This window comes from Alexandromys fortis, unplaced genomic scaffold, assembly GCF_014885135.2.
Source record: "Alexandromys fortis isolate MF-2015 unplaced genomic scaffold, M_Fortis_MF-2015_v1.1 scaffold_52, whole genome shotgun sequence".
Classification (NCBI taxonomy): Eukaryota; Metazoa; Chordata; class Mammalia; order Rodentia; family Cricetidae; genus Alexandromys; species Alexandromys fortis.
In genome coordinates this window covers 10,688,363-10,706,878 of record NW_026067929.1, presented here as the reverse complement: position 1 = coordinate 10,706,878, position 18,516 = coordinate 10,688,363, and the positions used below count along the sequence as shown (strand labels likewise).

At 40.1% G+C, this 18,516-nt stretch overlaps 1 protein-coding gene across 3 annotated transcripts in view; it reads right to left on the bottom strand.

Annotated features, from left to right (window-relative positions):
• Cubn (cubilin) overlaps window positions 1-18,516 on the bottom strand; it is a 202,893-nt gene that overhangs the window by 53,018 nt on the left and 131,359 nt on the right. For all 3 annotated transcript variants that reach the window (XM_050144800.1, XM_050144798.1, XM_050144799.1), the window contains 8 exons: window positions 17,546-17,692; window positions 15,115-15,305; window positions 14,800-14,983; window positions 10,163-10,337; window positions 9,058-9,236; window positions 7,727-7,936; window positions 6,978-7,118; window positions 6,158-6,339 (listed from right to left, as the gene is read on the bottom strand). In XM_050144800.1, coding sequence (XP_050000757.1) covers window positions 6,158-6,339; window positions 6,978-7,118; window positions 7,727-7,936; window positions 9,058-9,236; window positions 10,163-10,337; window positions 14,800-14,983; window positions 15,115-15,305; window positions 17,546-17,692 — 1,409 coding nt within the window. The remainder of the gene's footprint in view (window positions 1-6,157; window positions 6,340-6,977; window positions 7,119-7,726; window positions 7,937-9,057; window positions 9,237-10,162; window positions 10,338-14,799; window positions 14,984-15,114; window positions 15,306-17,545; window positions 17,693-18,516) is intronic.

Sequence of the window (18,516 nt, the reverse complement as noted above, 5' to 3'; positions counted from 1 at the left end):
GTTTCCTAATCGGGCCTTGGAAGCTCTAACTCACTAAATTAAAGGTGAGGTTTAGGTGATTTCAAGTGCAGAAGAATCGTTCCTCTTCTCTAAATAACTTGAAAAGTACCTTTAAGTGGTTTTTCTTTATTGCTTTTAATTAGGTGTACTTGTGAGAATCTGGGCGTGACTATGTGCACGTGAGCACAGGTGCTCAGAGAGGCCAGAAGGCCAAGGCCTTGGATTTGGCCAGAGCTGGAGTTACAGATGTTTGTGACGGCACAGAGTGTGAGCCTGGGACTGAACTCCAGTCCTCTGCAAGCCTGCTTTACATTCTTAACCCCTCAGCCCCTTAAAAAGCAGTTTAAAAAATAAAGCGATCTTTGTGTAAATATAATGGCTCTTTCTGATTATTTATGGATTCAAAGCTTCTATATTCTTTGTCATTTGACTTAACTTTTTTTAGTTTTTAATTTTGAGATTTTAGTATAACAACCAATTGGTGTGCTTTTACTCTTTTGACTTTTAAAAACTGTATTTTTACTGGCATCAAAATAAAATTAGTAACTATGTCTGCACAAAGCCTTGTGAATACTTTCCAGAGTTCAGAAATGTTTCTAAAGAAATAATTAGCAATTTACTCGGTAATTGATATTCTTAATCTTTAAAAGGATTTGAAAGGCTCACAATTAGAAACATCAGCTTAAAAGCTTTGAGGAAGTAGGACATGTTCTACTCCAAGGGATGCAAGCTTTCCCAGTTACTGTAATTAGTGGCTGATTGTAGCTCTTTGGAGGTTTCTGGTTTAAAAGGCCTTCCAGCTACAAGACCAGAGGAAATGTTTCCATCATTTCTTGTGTAGTTACAAAGCCAGACTCTGCTAATTGCCTGCTCGGGTTATCTTATCTGATTATAACCATGCCCCCTCTCTCTCAGGCATGGACTAGCACTCCATTTTCCAAAGGCAGACAGTAGAGTAGAGATTTGCTGAAATTCCAAGAACTAGAAATCTTTGAATTTGGGTTCAAATTCCAATGTCAAACTACAAAGCAAAGCAACAGGAGACAATACCTATTTCATGCTACTATGAACAGGAATGGATAATGTGTTCTCAGAAACAAACGATCTTAGAAGCAGTTACAAGGCTGACGGGACACATTGGAGGCAATGATCAATGGTCTTTGTTGCCTCTTTGTGTGTCTGACCCTGGCAAAGAACTGAAGTGATTAGAAGATGTGCAGTCATCCAGTTAGTGTAGGAACTTCTTTATCCACTTAGAAGCCACCAGAGTGTGAGCTCCTGTCTTATCCTCTAACGGCTTTTGTAATCAGAAACTGCAAGCCTCAGAAGACATAAGGCAGGAGCAGGCACATGACAGTCCAAACAAGATATGAGCTGTTATGAGCAGGAACAAAATTGGGCATTGGTCTCATGACCCCCACACACTGTGTGGGTGCACACGCCTTTCATTTCCTCCATGTGCGTCATCAGACTGGTTGCTGGATTTGGAAGAGCATCAAGTTCAGTCCAGCTGGGTGTGGTGCTCAAGGAGCACAGCATCCCTGAAGCTCTCCCTGCACTCGCAGATCTTAAGCTTTCTGTCCTTGACAGATAAGCATTCCGGTAGACAGAGGGTGGGCAAAGGCGATTCAAACACTTGTTTAGAATAAAGGGGGAAGAATAACCACCAACACATTAACATATTTTAAAGAAAAAGAATTTGAACATTCTCCTACAGAAATGAATTCCCAAAGTGGTTCCTGCATGGAGTTTCTTCCTCCCGTAAGGAAAGGTCTGAAGCTGTGATATTTGCAGCGCACAAATTACATGTCAAGGTCTGTGTTAATTACTTCCACAAAGTCCAGTTAGCAGGGCCAAGTACGTGTGAGAGCTGTCAATCAGCTTTTGCACACTTTTCTTAAATATGAATGAAATTCAACCAGGTCTTTGGGGAAACATCTAATATGAAACACAGAGACCGATATAAATGGAGGTGGAACCTGAAGGAAACAATACGAAATTATGATACTACATGCATTCAATGATTAAGGCACAGCAGGAATCGTATATGTCCTCAAAAGTTATCATCCACACTCATATCCTTAGGGAATACAAGCACATATGCCTCACCAAAACACAGGAAATTGCCTGAGAAAGGAAATGTACAGCATCATGAAGCCAGGTGGCCAGTCCAGAAGGGAACGAAGAGGCTACAAACATGACGGTGCGGGAAAATCCCCCAAATAATAACTCCCACCAGGCTTGCTGCAGGTGCACATGAATTTGCAGGATACTGGCGATAAAAATAGACATGTATGCCTTTGGTGTAAGATGTGTAGAACAATTAGTGACTAACACCCATAAAACGTAAAAACAGTACAACTGTTGTAACTGTTATTTGAAAAGGCAAAAGGAAATGTGGCCACAGCATATTGTCTGGCTTAACTTGAATGCAGTTTCTATAATCACCCAGGCCATGACTGTGGAAGCTCTGACAGGTTTGTTTTAGAGGGAGATTGGCAGAATATGGGAACTGAGGGTTCCCTATGTGCACTTCTCAAGGGAGGGAGCTAATTCCTTAGTTTCTATAGTAAGAGGTGGGTCAATGACATCCAAGACCAACTGGAGAGGTGCAGAATAGGAATGTTAGCTAGATACAATGGCAGAAGTGCTACAAGAAATAGTTAGAATCCCAGAGAGTAGATACATCTGGCTTCAGCGATTAGGAGTAGAGAGGTCACAAGTCGGGTCTTGATTTGCAATCTGTGACCATTAGAATCAATCTGATTCCATTCTAAAGCTGGGACTACTTTTATCTTTCTTGTAGGTCATATACAGTCTGTGGTGGTAAAATTCCTAACAATCATTGGATCCAACATGGTTTAAATCATAGACATAGTTTCATAGGGCAAACACCCCCAGTTAACTCTCAAAAATAATTATGAAATTTTAGTGATAGGTGTGTAGAATGTAAAAATTAGGTATTTTTTGTTTTCTGACCTTCTAAGATACTGTTCACTTAGCTGCCATTATATTTAATCAGAAAACATTTTAAATTAGTTTTCAAGGGAATTTATATTTCTTAGTTAAACTACATAAACTTATGTAGGAGCCGGGGAAACATACAACACATAAAAATATGGTACACTGGGACTGTTTAACCTTTTTTCTCTGTTTTCTTTGTCTATATGTCCATATAATAAGTAATAGGAAAAATGTTTCTATATAACTAACAACTATGGGTCACAAATGGCTGTGTATAAAGGTGCCTGCCACCAAGTCTAACCTTTGCAAGAATGCTGAAGCTTGTAAACACCCGTAAACATACATGCACAATAAAGATACTAGTAAAATGTAGTTTTAAAATTAACAATCATTTGGTGGGGATGTTTTCAGTTACATAGAATGCACAAGTCCTGGGTTCAATCCTCAGCACCATATAAATCAGATGTGTGGTGCATACCAGAAATTACAATACTCTGGAAGTGGAGCGGAAGGATCAGAATTTCAAAGCCATCTTCTGCTACCTACTGGGTTCTAAGCTAGCCTGGGCTACCTGACATCTTCTTTAAAACAGACAAACAAAAAATAAAAACAAGAATAAAAGAAAGAAAAGAAAAAATAAGTAAAAAAAAAAACAAAAAAAATAGAGAGAAAGAAAAGAGAAAACAAAAACACAATGCAGCAATCCTGGTTCTCAAACATAAGGAAGACACATGGGTTCCATACTGAGTGTCTGGGAAAACATTTCAGTACTTTAGATACTAGCACTGAGACAATAACCTGATGGCTGACTCAGGGAATTTGAGGGTAACAGAAGTGATGAGGGGGTGTCATGGGAGGCTTCATCTTTGGAATTTACTATTCAGCAGCAAAAAAACTAAACTGAGAACAAAAGTGATTCTTAATTTCTTTCAAGCCGACAATGTTATTTCTATACTTCATTTATCAAGCCTTTGTCTTCATGAGCATAGGCCACTGAGGATTCACTGAAGGAGACTGAGTGCTGGTCCTCCTAGAGCTGGCATGAAGTGCTATGAAATGACAACACAGGGAAGGCCAGGTGAAGGTGTGGGTCTTCATGTAGGGTCTTAGTGAGGCGGTGTGGGTCAGTCGCTAGAGCAGAGATCCAAAGGAAGTAAAAGACAACCAGGCAGCCATCTCGAGAGAAACAGTCTAGGTAGAGGCCATAATCAACCATTACAGCCTGATATTAGAGCCAGGTAGCATAATCAAGAGATAGAAGAGAAGCTAGAACAGCTAGGTCATAGGAGTGGAGGATTAGGGGACAGGTAAGATGGAGGGGTACAAGAGGGAGGACCAGCAGGTCCTGTCTGGTGGGTAGGCCTTGTTAGGATTTGGGATTCATCTGAATGAGATGAAAGACGATTGGAGGATTTCTCAAGGAGAAAATGACATGCCATAACTAACCATTTCTTTCCAATTGCTTAGGATTGAACCCAGGGCTTTATATATGCCAGGCAAAGTTCCTACCACTACCATACTCTCCTACCCTCAACACAGTCCTGTAGCCACTGGAAACCATCATTCTGGCCGCTGTGCTGAGAATGTGGATGACAAGGCTAGAAGCGGAGACCACCTGGGACGAATGTGACAATCTGTGTGAAGAACGGTGAAGTAGCAGTGGGCAGACAGACGTTAGAGCTGGCATTTTCTAAGGCACAACCAATGGCCCCTGTGTATGGATGGGTGTAGGAACTACAACTGTGGAGCTCCAACATGGAGCTTTTTCCACCTTATCTGAAGGTCAGAGAGTTTCAGCTTGCTCCTAGTTATTAACAACAAGTGTGTGCGGCTACACACCCTGACCCTGGTGTGGTCACTTGGTGTTTTGGATGTTAAGATGCCCCTACAGGTAGATTCACTCCACCGTGGCCAAGGGTCATAGAATTCAAGTACACTTTTATTCCCTCTTTTGAATTACGAGGTTTGACCAAAGGAGTGTCTGCCTTCAAGATACTTGGTCTAGGGTGGGTTCACTGCTTAAACAGCAGAATGCTTTTATCAGGAGTTGATGACATGATGTCTCAAATATTAAAGCAAGTAACAATCTGGTTGTCCTTTGTATCATGTTAAAATGGTCTTTTGTCTTCTTCCCCTTTTTACATTGGGGTACAAAAGCATGTGGAAAATTAAAGGCAGGCGATTTCCTCTCGGTACTATCCTATGTTTCTGTTTTGTTATTTTCACTCACGTCTTCGTTCTCGTTACTATTTCCCTAATCCCCATGCCCCTGCCCTGGTAAGTGGTGTACTCGTTGAAGCTGATCTCTTATATACAACTCCAAAATAAACACCAACAATGTTTCCCTCAGCCATTAGAAATATTATTTAGTAAGATAAGGAAGACTGAAGAGTCCAGGCGTGGTGGCACACACTTTTAATCCCTGAACTTAGGAGGAAGAGGCAGGTGGATTTCTAACTTTGAGCCTAGACTGGTCTACAGAGCAAATCCCAGGGAAGTCAGGGCTACACAATGAAACCCTATCTTAAAAACAAAACAAAGCAAAAAAGACTGAAGAAGGGAGCAGGATGAGTGGAGACATATACTAACATTAATTCCATTTGGTAGTCTATTAGTCTACACATAGTTATATCAATAAGTACAAATACGTATACACAAAAATTGTTGGTACACACACACACATATACAGTCAACACACTTCCCAGTCAACAACACATTTGTTGTTCATACTCATGGGTCTCATTTGCTTTCTTCCACTAAGGGAAGCTAATAATGCTGAGGGCATGTTGAAGTTGGCAACACAGCAGGCTTCCTACCCAGGGTCCCTCAACACCTCTGGCAGAGAATGAGCTTACATAGGAACACTCATCTGCTTAAGCCTCGCTGGTCCCTGTACTGAGACCGATGAAGTTTGCCTGTGTGTTTAGCCGTGACCTGCTTATTCTCTTTTGTTGTATTTAATGATAGTGTGCTCTGAAAACTTATCCATTGTATGACATTTGTGCATGCAATGACAGATGACTATCTCTGAAAGCAGTTAGTGGTGATTTTGTTCTATCCAAACCATATAGACTTGGTCTGAAATGCAGTTGGATAGGTGGTAACTATTTGATTGAGTTTTCATATTACTACTTCCGGTGAATCCACTCCACATACAACAAAACACAGTGCCCATCCTGGAGAGAACACTTACTATGAGGTGCTCGTTGTCGCAGGATGGAGAGCTGCTGAGTCTCAAGTTGGTAAAGGTCAGGATGACCCTCCTGCCTTCTGGCACAGTGATTGTCCACTCGCAGATCCAGGCATGAGGATTTGGGTTTGGGTAGTTGGGAGACGTAAATCTCCCAGTAGGGCCATATAAGTTCTCACCACACACTGAAAGACAGAATGAACAAATTTAATCAAAATATCTTTCAGAAGGAACATTTTTAAAATTACCCATCCAGGCAAATTATTGGTCATATTTTTGTCTCCACGTGTATGATAATGCTTAACTATATTCATCTCTTGACTTCTTATATTCACATCTGTATTCAGTTCTTGGTTCTGTCAATACTTGACATTTGATTCCATGGGAAACAGTCCACTGGCGCATTTAAATTGTTATTAGAGCCCAGGAAGTATGAAAGACCAATACATATAGCAAACTTAGGAAGGCTAAAATCATTATTCTGTTTCTCAACAGGACCTTTATTTGATCCGCGTTCATCGGGGTATTTAGGAATGTGAGTTCTCGAGAGTTCTAGGGCATTACAGTGTACCAATTCCTCAAGATGGGTTTTACAAATAAGCCACATCTCCTCGCTGCATCTCTCATGATACGAGTTACTTTCCTTTGTGACATTTAATCCAGCTGTAAGTTTTCATTAATTGGTGGCTGTTTAATTAGTATCTGCCTTCCAACTTCTCATAAGTCAAGAAGGCGGACTCGCATTTTCTTTTTCCCATTATATCAGTGTCCAGCGCAGCACCTCTAACTATCAGTTACCCTTCCGATAAGTCACTGGACTCACCTTCTCTGCTGGACTTAAACTGCAGCCTAAATCCTGAGGCGGTGACAGAGCCATCTGTGACAAACCTGACCGAAGCAACATTGCTAGAAGTGTCGACACTGCTGGGAATGGAGGGTCCACAGTACCGGCCCAAAGCATTTCCTATAAGAGTCAAATCATTAATTATGTGTGTGCCCACGTGGCTTCTTTCCGTTAATGCTTACATACGTAGTTTTGCACGAACAAAGAAAACCTTAAAAGACAATCTTTTGTCCATGAAGAAATGGCAACCACCGTTATGAAGATCAGGAACAAAAGTCAACATATTCAAATATATGCAGATGTATAAAGAGTGGAGCCAATTAGGGTAAGTCTTTCTCAGCCTGATGCTCAGGCGTGCGAGCACGGTTGTGATACAAGTGCCTCTCACACTGTTATATGACATACGCCGCATTCCCCTCTCCGAATGCTTCAGGAGACTCCTCCACTAACCACACGTGGCACATTGGGAATGCACAGGAGGATGCTGTGCCCACACACGGCTCTTTCTGTGTGCTCTCCAAAACAATTACAGAGCAGCTTTAGCGATAATGAGCATCCACTGTAATTCATTAGAAACATGAAAAAGGACTGCTGGTTTTGCTCAGAGTTCATGAACCTGCATTTCTCTGATGACATCAGACACACCTTTGCCTTTCTCAAAAGCAAAGATGCTTCAGATCTTGGTTAAGAAGTAAACACATCCCCAAAGAAAGTAGTATTTCACTAACCAGTGGTATGGTTTTCCCAGATCTCCACAAAGTCTTTTGTACAACCAGGGGAACTCTGAAGATTAAAAGCTTCAAAACTGATGGTGAGGTAGTGTCCTGGGAGGCCCCGGAGATGCCAATGACAAAACACATTGTTTGGATAGGAAAGGGTCGGGTATCCAATGCTCTCGATGACCCCACTGTCCCCAGAGATTGTTCCTCCACACGGGGCTACAAAACACACACACACGAATGATATTCAATTATGGATTATTTTTATGATTAAACTAGTGTAATTTAAAACTTTTAGGAGACAAATTAATATTAACAGAAGTTGTAAAATTTGAAAATGTTTGCTTAAACTTTCCTGATTATTTGAAATCGACTTTGGATGGAAAGAAAGAGACGCCAAGCCTACTCAGTGCGAGAAATGGAAGATGACTATGGAAAGTCAAATTCTGCAATGTCACATCCATTCTCTTAGGACAGCATGTAAGAGCTATTATGTGTATGTAAATTACATCCAGGAAGCAACTGGAAGTTTAATAAGGCTTGCCTGGTATCTTCTGCTGCTGATTCCAAATACAATCTACACTCTTCTGGAAGGGGAAAGGGCTGATTGGTGACTGCTGGTGTCCACCTCTCTAGGTTAGATTTAAGCACACACTGCATTGCAGTACATGGTTTCTTAGAGCTTAAAAATTTCTATTCAGTTATTGATTATCAATGGATGTTACAGCTACATTAACCTACATACAATATACCTTAGGATACAAGGTAAGTTGTGCAGATTATATATTGTTAAATCTAGGCTTTCTGAGCTTTTGCTGATTTACATACTCTTTTTGAGACTTCAGATCCACCAGACACATGTGATATATGGTATTATATACTTGGAGTGAACCTTCAATATGTGTGTTTATGGGTCATTTTTTGAATAAAGAAATCAAACTCCAGGGGAATACTGTGCTTTTCATTTAGTGACTGGCGTGGAATTAAGATTCAGAAGGAGGTCTGGACCATTCTATGGATGCTGTTTGGTGTTCCAAGTCATTGTCCAAGTGCAGTTGTTGGATCACAAAGGAATTTTGCAAGGATATTGTACTTATTTCGTGGTAAGAGAACTAAAGCTTGATATAACTGAAAATACTTTTTATACACAAGTTAGGAAAATATCAAATAAAATACAAATAAAAATTACATTTTAGCATAATACAAAGTAACTTAAACCTGGTGATGACATTGTGAGTAACCTTCTTCTTCCTAGTCTTAAAATTAGGCAGATGAGAGGCATGGTTAGGCTTCAGTGTTTTCCTGTACCATTGCTTTCCTAGTTGAAAATAAAGCATTACCTATAGAATACTTGGCCTTGAATCCCATGTAGCTGGACCCACTCTCAGTGTGGAATTTCAAGTACATAAGTTCTCTTGAGGATACCCAGTTGCTAGGCAAAGAGCTCCCACACAATTTGGAAAGCAGCGGTGCGTTTGAGTCAACTCCATCGCGCAACTCAAGGTAGCTCGAAGAACAGCTAGCAGAAAGAAATTATTAAGTTGACAAAACCAGTTACTTTGATTTATTTTGTCAGTCGAGACTTCTTTCTTCAAGGACAATGTTTAATCATCATTTCTGTACTTTAAGACAACATGACCGAGTCTCCTTAAGCTTCATGGCATTTTTAAACCCCATATTTTCCTAACGACAGTACAACCTTCTGTGAGTTCCTGAAGAAGACAACTTTTTATACTGGGAGATAGTTATTTACATATTTTATATTTGTCTTATAAACATAAAAGTCATTTTAGACGGACTATGGATTCAACTAAAAGAGAATTTGTCAGAATGATACTTGAATATATTTCACATGAGAAAGATCAGCCTCTCTTGGAAGTCCCATGACTTTGGCTACTAAGGAGCACAGGTACACTCCCTACGTCCATAAAAGAAGACAAGTTTTTACTAATGTTTCCTAATAAAGTTAAACTAGAGAGTCCATGCTAATTTCTGGAAAAACAAATTGTGTTCAGTATCTAAAAACGATGACTGGGGGATTGTAGAGTACTTGTTCGGCTGTTTGTGACACTGGTGGCCTCTAGTGCCATGCCACCTAATTTCTTACTTGTTAAGCAAATATTTATTATTTGTGACACTTAATATGAGGTTGGAGAAAAAAATACTTATCTATCAGAGATTGTACTTTTCCTGTGGAAGAAGAAAAAACGACATCAATCTCAAACAGTCACCCTCAGGGTCTCTTGGAGGGTGTGTTGAGGGTCAGGAGGAGAGTAGCTGCCAGGCAAGGATTTGAGGCTTCAGACATTTACTTATCTCTTTGTCTCTACATTCTACTGGGCAATGGGTACCACAGGGCAAAGAAGACATAAGCTGTCTTGAGACATGACAGCTGAAATAATATTAACTTTGGGGTGGAGGAACTTTAAAATGTAGGTGACCTACCTGGGTGTTTCTTCAATATGGAATTGATCTTCAAATTGGAGCTGTATACTTTTCCCAGAAGGAGCTTCTAAGATCCAAATGCATTCAACATGCTGGGGATAATTAGCTGGGTAGTTGGGGGAGGTCACGTATCCATCAGAATTGGCATCATGAATGTAGATATTGCCCCCGCAGGCTGCCAAGAAACAGTTAAGTCAATCTACAGTCTGATGAATGAGAATATAATCAGCTACCATAACTGTTGTATACAGTCAGCTTGTCTTTACTTGCCCTCTCAGTTTTATCTTTTATCGGAATTATCTTCATGTTCTTTTTAAGCAAGTAAATTCTGGCCTTCCTATAAAACATGCCACCATGTATGTCTCTCTTTATTCTGTCAAACTATGTATTCTTCTATTTTTGTTAGGTTGGGCATTTAGCTTTGAAAAGTGTGTATGTGCAGGGATTGGTTTTGCTTGTTTGTCTGTTTTTAAATTTTAATTCATTTTTTTACTTTATTTGTATGGGTGCTTTGACTACATATGTGCCTGTGTACTACATGTATGCCTGGTGCCATTTGAGGCCAGAAGAGAGCCTCAGATTCCCTGGAAATGGAGTTGCAAACAGTTGTGAAGCATCATATGGGTGCTGGGAATTGAACCTGGGTCCTCTGGAAAAGCAACTAGTGCCGCTAGTGCTCTTAACCGCTGACCCATCTCTCTAGTCCATTTGTTTGCTTTTTGAGAGAGTCTTGGCTAAGCCCCAACTGTCTATGTCACCGAGACTGCCTTGAATTTCTGAATCTTTTATACCCATTTCCCATCAACTGGGATTATAGACATATATCACGATGATCAGATTGTCTATTTGGAATGAAAATTTTATATTTCACTAAAGTTAACAAAATTATTATGCAAAATATTTGCAGCATCACATGAACACGTAAACTGAAGATCTACGAGGCTGACTGGCTGATTAGAACTTCTGGGCTTGCAGAGCTGGGCTATTGTAGTCTAGAGTCAAATCATCTTGGGCTGTCTTTAGCCTCCTTAATAGTCATTTATTGTTCACATGTGTTTGATCTAACATCCATCTTCATGGCTATAAGGTAAGTTCTTTTGAAATATAATAGTAGATCTTTAGCTTCACCAACCCAAAGGCTAAGAATGTCATCATGAGCACCTGAGGCCAATAGAAATTTCCTTTCTTTGTTATGAGCCACCTGCCCATTGTTCTCACCAATGTATATGAAAAGTGCCTTGATCTAAGACTCTCTTTTTTCTGTTACTATAAAGGTTTCCTGAAGCCATTACTATGTTGGAACATAGCATTTGAGGATAGCCTGATTCTGTTTTCCCAGATGATGGTCATTCATATTTGGAATCCAGATAAAATTCTGTATTCACTTTTATATGAAAACTTCAGCATCCGTAAATGCAAACCCATCAGTTAGTCAAGTGAGGAAGTAGGCAAGCAGTTACAAATTCCCACTGAAAGCTCAGATCAGCGAGCTTTCACTCACTGCAGGCCTGTGATCTCAATATGTTATAAAATAATACACAAGCAAACCTAAGCAGGGCTGGGAAGATGACTCACTGGGCAAAAACATTTGCTATTCAAAGCTTATGAAGTTAAGGGGATGCATCTGTATCCCCAGAACTAGAGTGAAACAGGAAGGAGAGCCGGGAGAATCTCTAAATGCTTGACCAATTAAGTACACAATTGTGCAGTGGCAAACAGCAAAAGAGATTCTGCCTCAAAAACAAAGAGGACATTAAGGACGATTATTCTAGATCACAGTTCTCAACTTGTGGGTTGAGACCCTTTGGCGGGGGGGGGGGCGGAATGGCCCTTCTACAGGGGTCGCCTAAGACCATTGGAAAATACAAATATATACATTAAGATTCATCACAGTAGCAAGATTACAGTTATGAAGCAGCAATGAAAACAATTTTACAGTTGAGGTCTCCACAGCATGTGGAACTGTATTAAAGGGTCGCAGCATCAGGAAGGTTGAGAACCACTGCCCTAGATCATCCTCTGACTCCGCACATGTACCTCATATGCGAGGTATTTGCTTGTATTGGATATGGAGTCTTTTTATGCAGCCCTGGCTGGTCTGCAATTCACAATATGACCAGACTGACCTTAAACTTGTAGTCATCCTCCTGCCTCTGCTTCCTGAGAACTGGGAGTACAAATAATATACTCCTTTCTTTCAGATTCCCTTCTACCACACAAAACATGAATTCATTTATGGTTGTGTTCTTCATCTTCAGAGAATGTGGTTCAGGGATTTCAGGATGAACAGGGTCAGTCTGGCGCTTTGTGTGCACCTAGTTCTTACGCATGCTCCTTTATCCCTTCTCTCCAATTCTACCTCCAAGTGACCTGAAACCACTGAATACCTTACTTATATCATCTTTCAACATGGCCTCTTCCCACCTTCTTGCTGACATTGCTTTAGTTTAGGACATAACAGCTTTTTCTAAATTACTCTTTCATTTGGGTTCTTACTATGTTGATGTTTCTGTGTTGGTCCAGCCATGACACATTGGATTTAAATCTTTCATTGTCTCCCCAAAGCATCTGGTAATACCTTATCCTTAGGTCTTACTAATGGCCCTTAGCATTGTGACCCACATGTGGCTCATCATCACATTCACCTCCTTTTGACTTTGTTCTCCACCATACTAAATTTTTGAAAAACCGTGAATTGTCTTCTAAAGCTGAGATGTCTCATGTTGTTGCATTGTTCTTTGCTGAAGTATAAAACTCTGTTCTCTCTGTTTCTTCTCTGATCCCATCAGTTGGATAGATGCTTCTCTCTGTGGTTACAGATCCTGGAGCATTTCTCCATCTGGAACTTACTATGTTATATAACTGTCTCTGCTTGTCTGTCTCCTTCATTGTGTGGAGCCTCTGGATGGAACTCAGTAATGCGTGCAGGGTGAAGCTCTTTCTAAATGTTTAGCTAACTAATTAACAAGCCATTTAATCAGGTGAGAATAAAAGACATTTAACACAGTGCCATAGAAATCTCAATCAACTACAGCGAAGAAAAGTCTCTGGGGAAAGGTGGTAAAAAGCTCAGCAAGGGATGCCAAGAGCTATTCATGCAAAACATAATTTAAGACACGGGAAATGGTATGAGGTAGACACGATGGGAAGAGCCAGGGAGAAGTCTGGCTTTAGTAAGTAGGAGGAGACAGGCAAAGCATAACCATATTGCTGGGGCTACCCCAAAATAGTTTTTAAAGCCAAAAGACCTTTGTTTGATCTTAATATTAAGGACAATCATGTGTGTAAGGAAAGGCAGGGACATGACAATGACCACTGGCATAGATGCATGACTGGTGCGTCTAGAAAGGAACTAAGAAGAAAAGACACTTACTACAACAGAACCGCCACAGAGTTAAGATTAATCCGAGCATTGACACAGTAGGAAAGTGGGGCCTGCAGGGAGGTCAAACCACTGTGATCACCAACATGAAGACAGTGATGTAAGAGAAAATGCCAGCCTCAGTCAGCACTGCAGCTGTCGTCAGAGCTGTTAACAGATCCCTGTACGTCAGAGCTTAATGCACTATGAAGTGACTGAACACACTGCTTGTCTTGGGCCTTGCTAAAGTTATTAAATGCTTTGGGGGGGATAATTAATATGTATTTTCATTTCTTTCCTTTTTCCTAAATAAAAAGTGATCATAGCATTTTGAACTCTCTCACAACTGAGATAAAGTGTAATAAGACAGAGGTTTCTATTAGGCATGGTGGTACGTGTTTATAATTCCAGTATTTGGGATATCAAGGCAGGAGAATCAGGGATTCAAGGGTCTCCAGTTATACAGAGAATTCCTGGCTACCTTGGGCTGTGTGAGACCCTATTTTAGACAGCAGCAGCAGCAATATCAGCAACAAGAACAAAAACCCATGGTTCCATTAAGGTCAATGTACCTTTTGAAGCATATTTGAGAATCTGGGACTAAGATCACATAATCATTCAAGATATTGAATTTTGGGGGACAAATAGAGATTTAGTTGTACTGTTTACCCTCCACTGACATTTAGTTAAATGCTATTAAAAAGTAAAGCTTATAAAAATCAAAGCATCCCAGTAAAACTAAATACAAGTATAATTAAACATAAAAGTAAGGGTGATTACTTAACGATTGCTGCTGTAATACAATAATACACGAGTAATAACTAAGTGAGTAATAATAGAATCATAGGTTCACTACAAACGAAGAACAGTGATGATGAAAAAGAGCGATCAAAGCCTTTACTATGGTAATGTAACTAAGTTTAACTTAGACATTTCATCATGGAAAGGGGCCCATTAAGATTAGTTCATTTTCTACACATTTGCCAGTAATTGGAAAAAAATAAACAACACAAAACCAATAACTTGGAAAACTCAAGGCCTTATTTTACTTACCTGAAAAGTAGAAATAACTATAATATACTTTCCTTTAAAAAGCATCCTGCTGAAGAAAGAGTTAATGTACGTAGCATACTCTAAGTCCTAGATTAATCAAGACCTGTTCTTGTTAATACTAACACTTTAACCTAAGAAAACTGGGCATTTTCCCCTAAAATGTGTATCAAGAAAAATCAAACAATCTCAGGAAAAATATAAAGCTCTCAGAGGAAATACTTACCTAAACTCTTTGCCTCATATCTGATCTTAAATCCTTGCCCGCTGTTACTATTATCAGAAATGAACTGAACAAACATTTCGTTGTCTGAGGTGAACAGGGTTGATGGAGGATAAATTCCACAGAAGCGACCATTTTTTCCAGAGGGTCCCAAGGGTGGAGAATGGATATCTGGTCCATTTCTTAGCTGGAAAGAGATTAAAATTGTGCAAATTATATTCCAAAAGAATGTTAGACGTCCTATCAATTTATATACTAAGAATGTTAAATTCAGTCTGCAGAGACAGTTAACTATAAAGAGTAACAAGCATGACCTACCACCAAGTAATCCCCCTGGCTGCAAGAAGAGTCTCTATTTTGAATCTGGAAAGGCTGCTCAAAATGGACAGCGATGGTCAGACCACTCTGGACCAGAACATGCCAGGAGCAGTTGAGGTTGGGAATGTAGAGGTCTGGGTACTTGGGGGATGTGATAATCCCTCTGTCTGCATGCAAATATCCGCCACAGCCTTCCCAAGACGAAAAAGAAAAGTAGGTTATTTAAATGATATTGACAACGAGGTGTTTATGCTTCTCTCCCTGTCCCCCAGCCAACCCCCAACTGGAGATTTTTCAAAATGTAAGCAACAGATGAGAAGTTTGAAACTAACGGGGATCAAAGTATGAGAAATGATGAGAGGCACAATTACTGAATGAGCACACACTGTTGGATACCCACAGTGAGGTGGTTAAGATTTGAGTCATGGAGAGAAGACCATTTACTTTCACAGAAGCTGGCTTTCCAGAGGTAGAAGAAACAAATGTATACTCTGTGAAACAGCAGTAAGTCCAAGAAAGAAAAACGAAGGGATGAGGGGGTAATGTACTCTGTGCTCAGGAAGTTGGAGAGGTGGATGTCTGAGCAGAGACCCGGATGGAATAAGGAATCAAACTGGGTGAGTTTAGGGAAGAGGAACAATGCAATCCAGAGAACAGTACAAAGACCTGATGTGGTAAGTGGGGTGTCACTGGGACTTGGACTAGACAAGGCAGCATGAGCAATTCAGAAATTAGCTTGGTGAAGTTATGTAAGAAGCAGAGTAGACTTATTCTTCTATGTAAGAATGGAAAGCCTTTGGAGATCATCTGTGTATATATCATCTATCTGTCTGGTGTCTATCCATCTGTCCATCCAACCAACCATATCTATCTATCTATCTATCTATCTATCTATCTATCTATCTATCTATCTATCATCTATCGATCATCTATCCATTTATCTATCATCTATCAATCATCTATCAATCATCTATCTATCTATCTATCTATCTATCTATCTATCTATCTATCTATCTATCATCTATCATCTATCACCTATCGATCATCTATCCATTTATCTATCATTTATCATCTATCTATCTATCTATCTATCTATCTATCTATCTATCTATCTATCATTTATCCATCTATCTATCTATCATCTATTTATCTATCATCTATCAATCATGTATCTATCTATCTGTGTATCTATGTATCTATCTATGTATCTATGTATCTATCTATGTATCTATCCATCTATCATCACTTATCTGTTTGTTTGTGTATCTGTCTAAGGAGATGAGCTATAACTCTTTTAGACATTGGAAGTTAAGAAGAGTGGTCACCGTCAAGTACTAGGCAGCTTGCTATCAAATAAATGAAGAAACTGCATACGAGTTAGATTGCAGAGGCAGATGATTGGGCTCTAATCCAATTCTCACCCACTATCCCCTGCACAGCTTGCTTCTACTGAGTGTAAGGTAGATCATTTTCCTTTGATTGGCCCATTCTTACAAAGGCTACATATAAACAGGGAAGAAATTACTAGATTAATTTTAATATTAGTTAATAATTCATTTTAAAATTAAAATTTTCTTTCCATATTCCATAGACAATTTCTTTAATGTTAATCTAGCTTGACTTCAAAGTTATTATTAGACTTCACACGCTGTCAAGTATTGAGAAAACTCAATGATATGACACATTAGAGCATTTCATATACTACACACATCCTCTGACTGATCAAGTATCTATTTCAAGAGCTACAGGTTCATTCTATCAAGTGGCTGATTTCAACCAAAGCCTTTATGAAGGTGTCTCTTGCTTCATGTTTACTGGTTGTTTCTTAAGCTGAATACAGCATGTATCTATAATTCCTTAGCAGGGCTATGAATATGTGTTATCTTTTAGTTCTAACCCTTAGTTAAGGTGAAAGGTATTTTAAAGATCTTTTCCTTGTGTCTACCATGAGCACCCCTCTTACAGAAGGTATCACTCAGACATCTGAGGGTAGTAGACACTCTGTACAACTAGACAACTCTAGTTTGTGTGAGGACTTGGTACCTAGTGCCCTGATGTAGCAAGGATCTGTGACTTTTGATTTATAACTTGTGTCTTTGTATAAGAAAATGAGATGAGTAATTAGGGAAAAAACCAAGAGAAGAGACGGGAAGGGAAGGGAAGGGAAGGGAAGGGAAGGGAAGGGAAGGGAAGGGAAGGGAAGGGAAGGGAAGGGAAGGGAAGGGAAGGGAAGGGAAGGGAAGGGAGAATAGGACAGGGGAGGGGAAGGTGAGGAGAAGAGGGAGAAATACAAGAAAAAGAGAAGAGGACAGAAAGAATTGAGACAAGAGAAGAGAGGTAGAGGAAAACAGGGAAGGGGCAAAGAAGGAAGGAGAAAGGGGAGAGAGAGGAGTGGGGAGGAAACCGAAGGGCAAATGTGTGACTTCATTACTCTTGTGAACGGAGGCGTTGAAGCCTGCTCCAGGGACGCTGGAGTCTGAGATGAAGTGGATGTACATAAACTCTCCAGTTGACCGGATGGGGCCAGGAATATCTCTGCCACACAGGACAGCCAGCTGCTGGGCTGAGTAATTGTCTCCTGTGACCAAAGAAGGAAAATGTCAGTTTAAAGACACAGTCTTAAGATTCCACTCCACCATCACTTGCAGTCCAGCCAAGACTACTCACATATTTCTCTCAGAACGCCTGAGTTCCTAGGAGATAATAGTGTTCTCAGTAAGAGGGACAGTCAGCTTTACATCCTCCTGGCTCCAGCTTGCCATGGTCTGCCTGCCCTTTCCTTAATCCTCTTCAAAAAAAAAAAAAAAAAAAAAAAAAAACCTTTGGGAAAAGTCTCTCTGTCTTCCTAAACAGTTGGCGGCCAGCTCTTCCTGGCACAAAATCTTAGAAAGAGAGCAGCTGAAGCTGGAAAGGGTTCAAGGACCATGTTTATGTGAGTGGAGTCAGAGGCTCTGATCTTAGCTACTGTGATGGCTGACTATCAAATGTCCGAAGGAGCAAGAAAGACCAGTTCCTTCGTCTAGACCTGGGCTCATGGGGCTCATATTCAGAGATCATTCACCAGGGGATATGGGGGCTTCATATGAGCATCTTTCCAGCCCGAAGATGATTTTTTTAAAAAAAAGTTGTTTTGCTTTATGGTAAAAGGACCATGGTAATGTAGAGGATGAGAAAAGATGGTTCCCCAGGAAGAGACACAAAAGGAAGTCAGCACATTGTGTGGCCCCTTTTCCTTTTGCTTCCTTTGGGTATAAGCTTTCACCAAACCCTGAGCTGTCTCAGCCAGGAGCTAAATGGAATAAAAGGGATTAGAGTAAACTCAGGTTCCTTGACTGGGAATTTAATAAACACAGAAAATTGGTAGATTTCAAACTTAAAAAAAAAGAGATTTGAGACATGAGG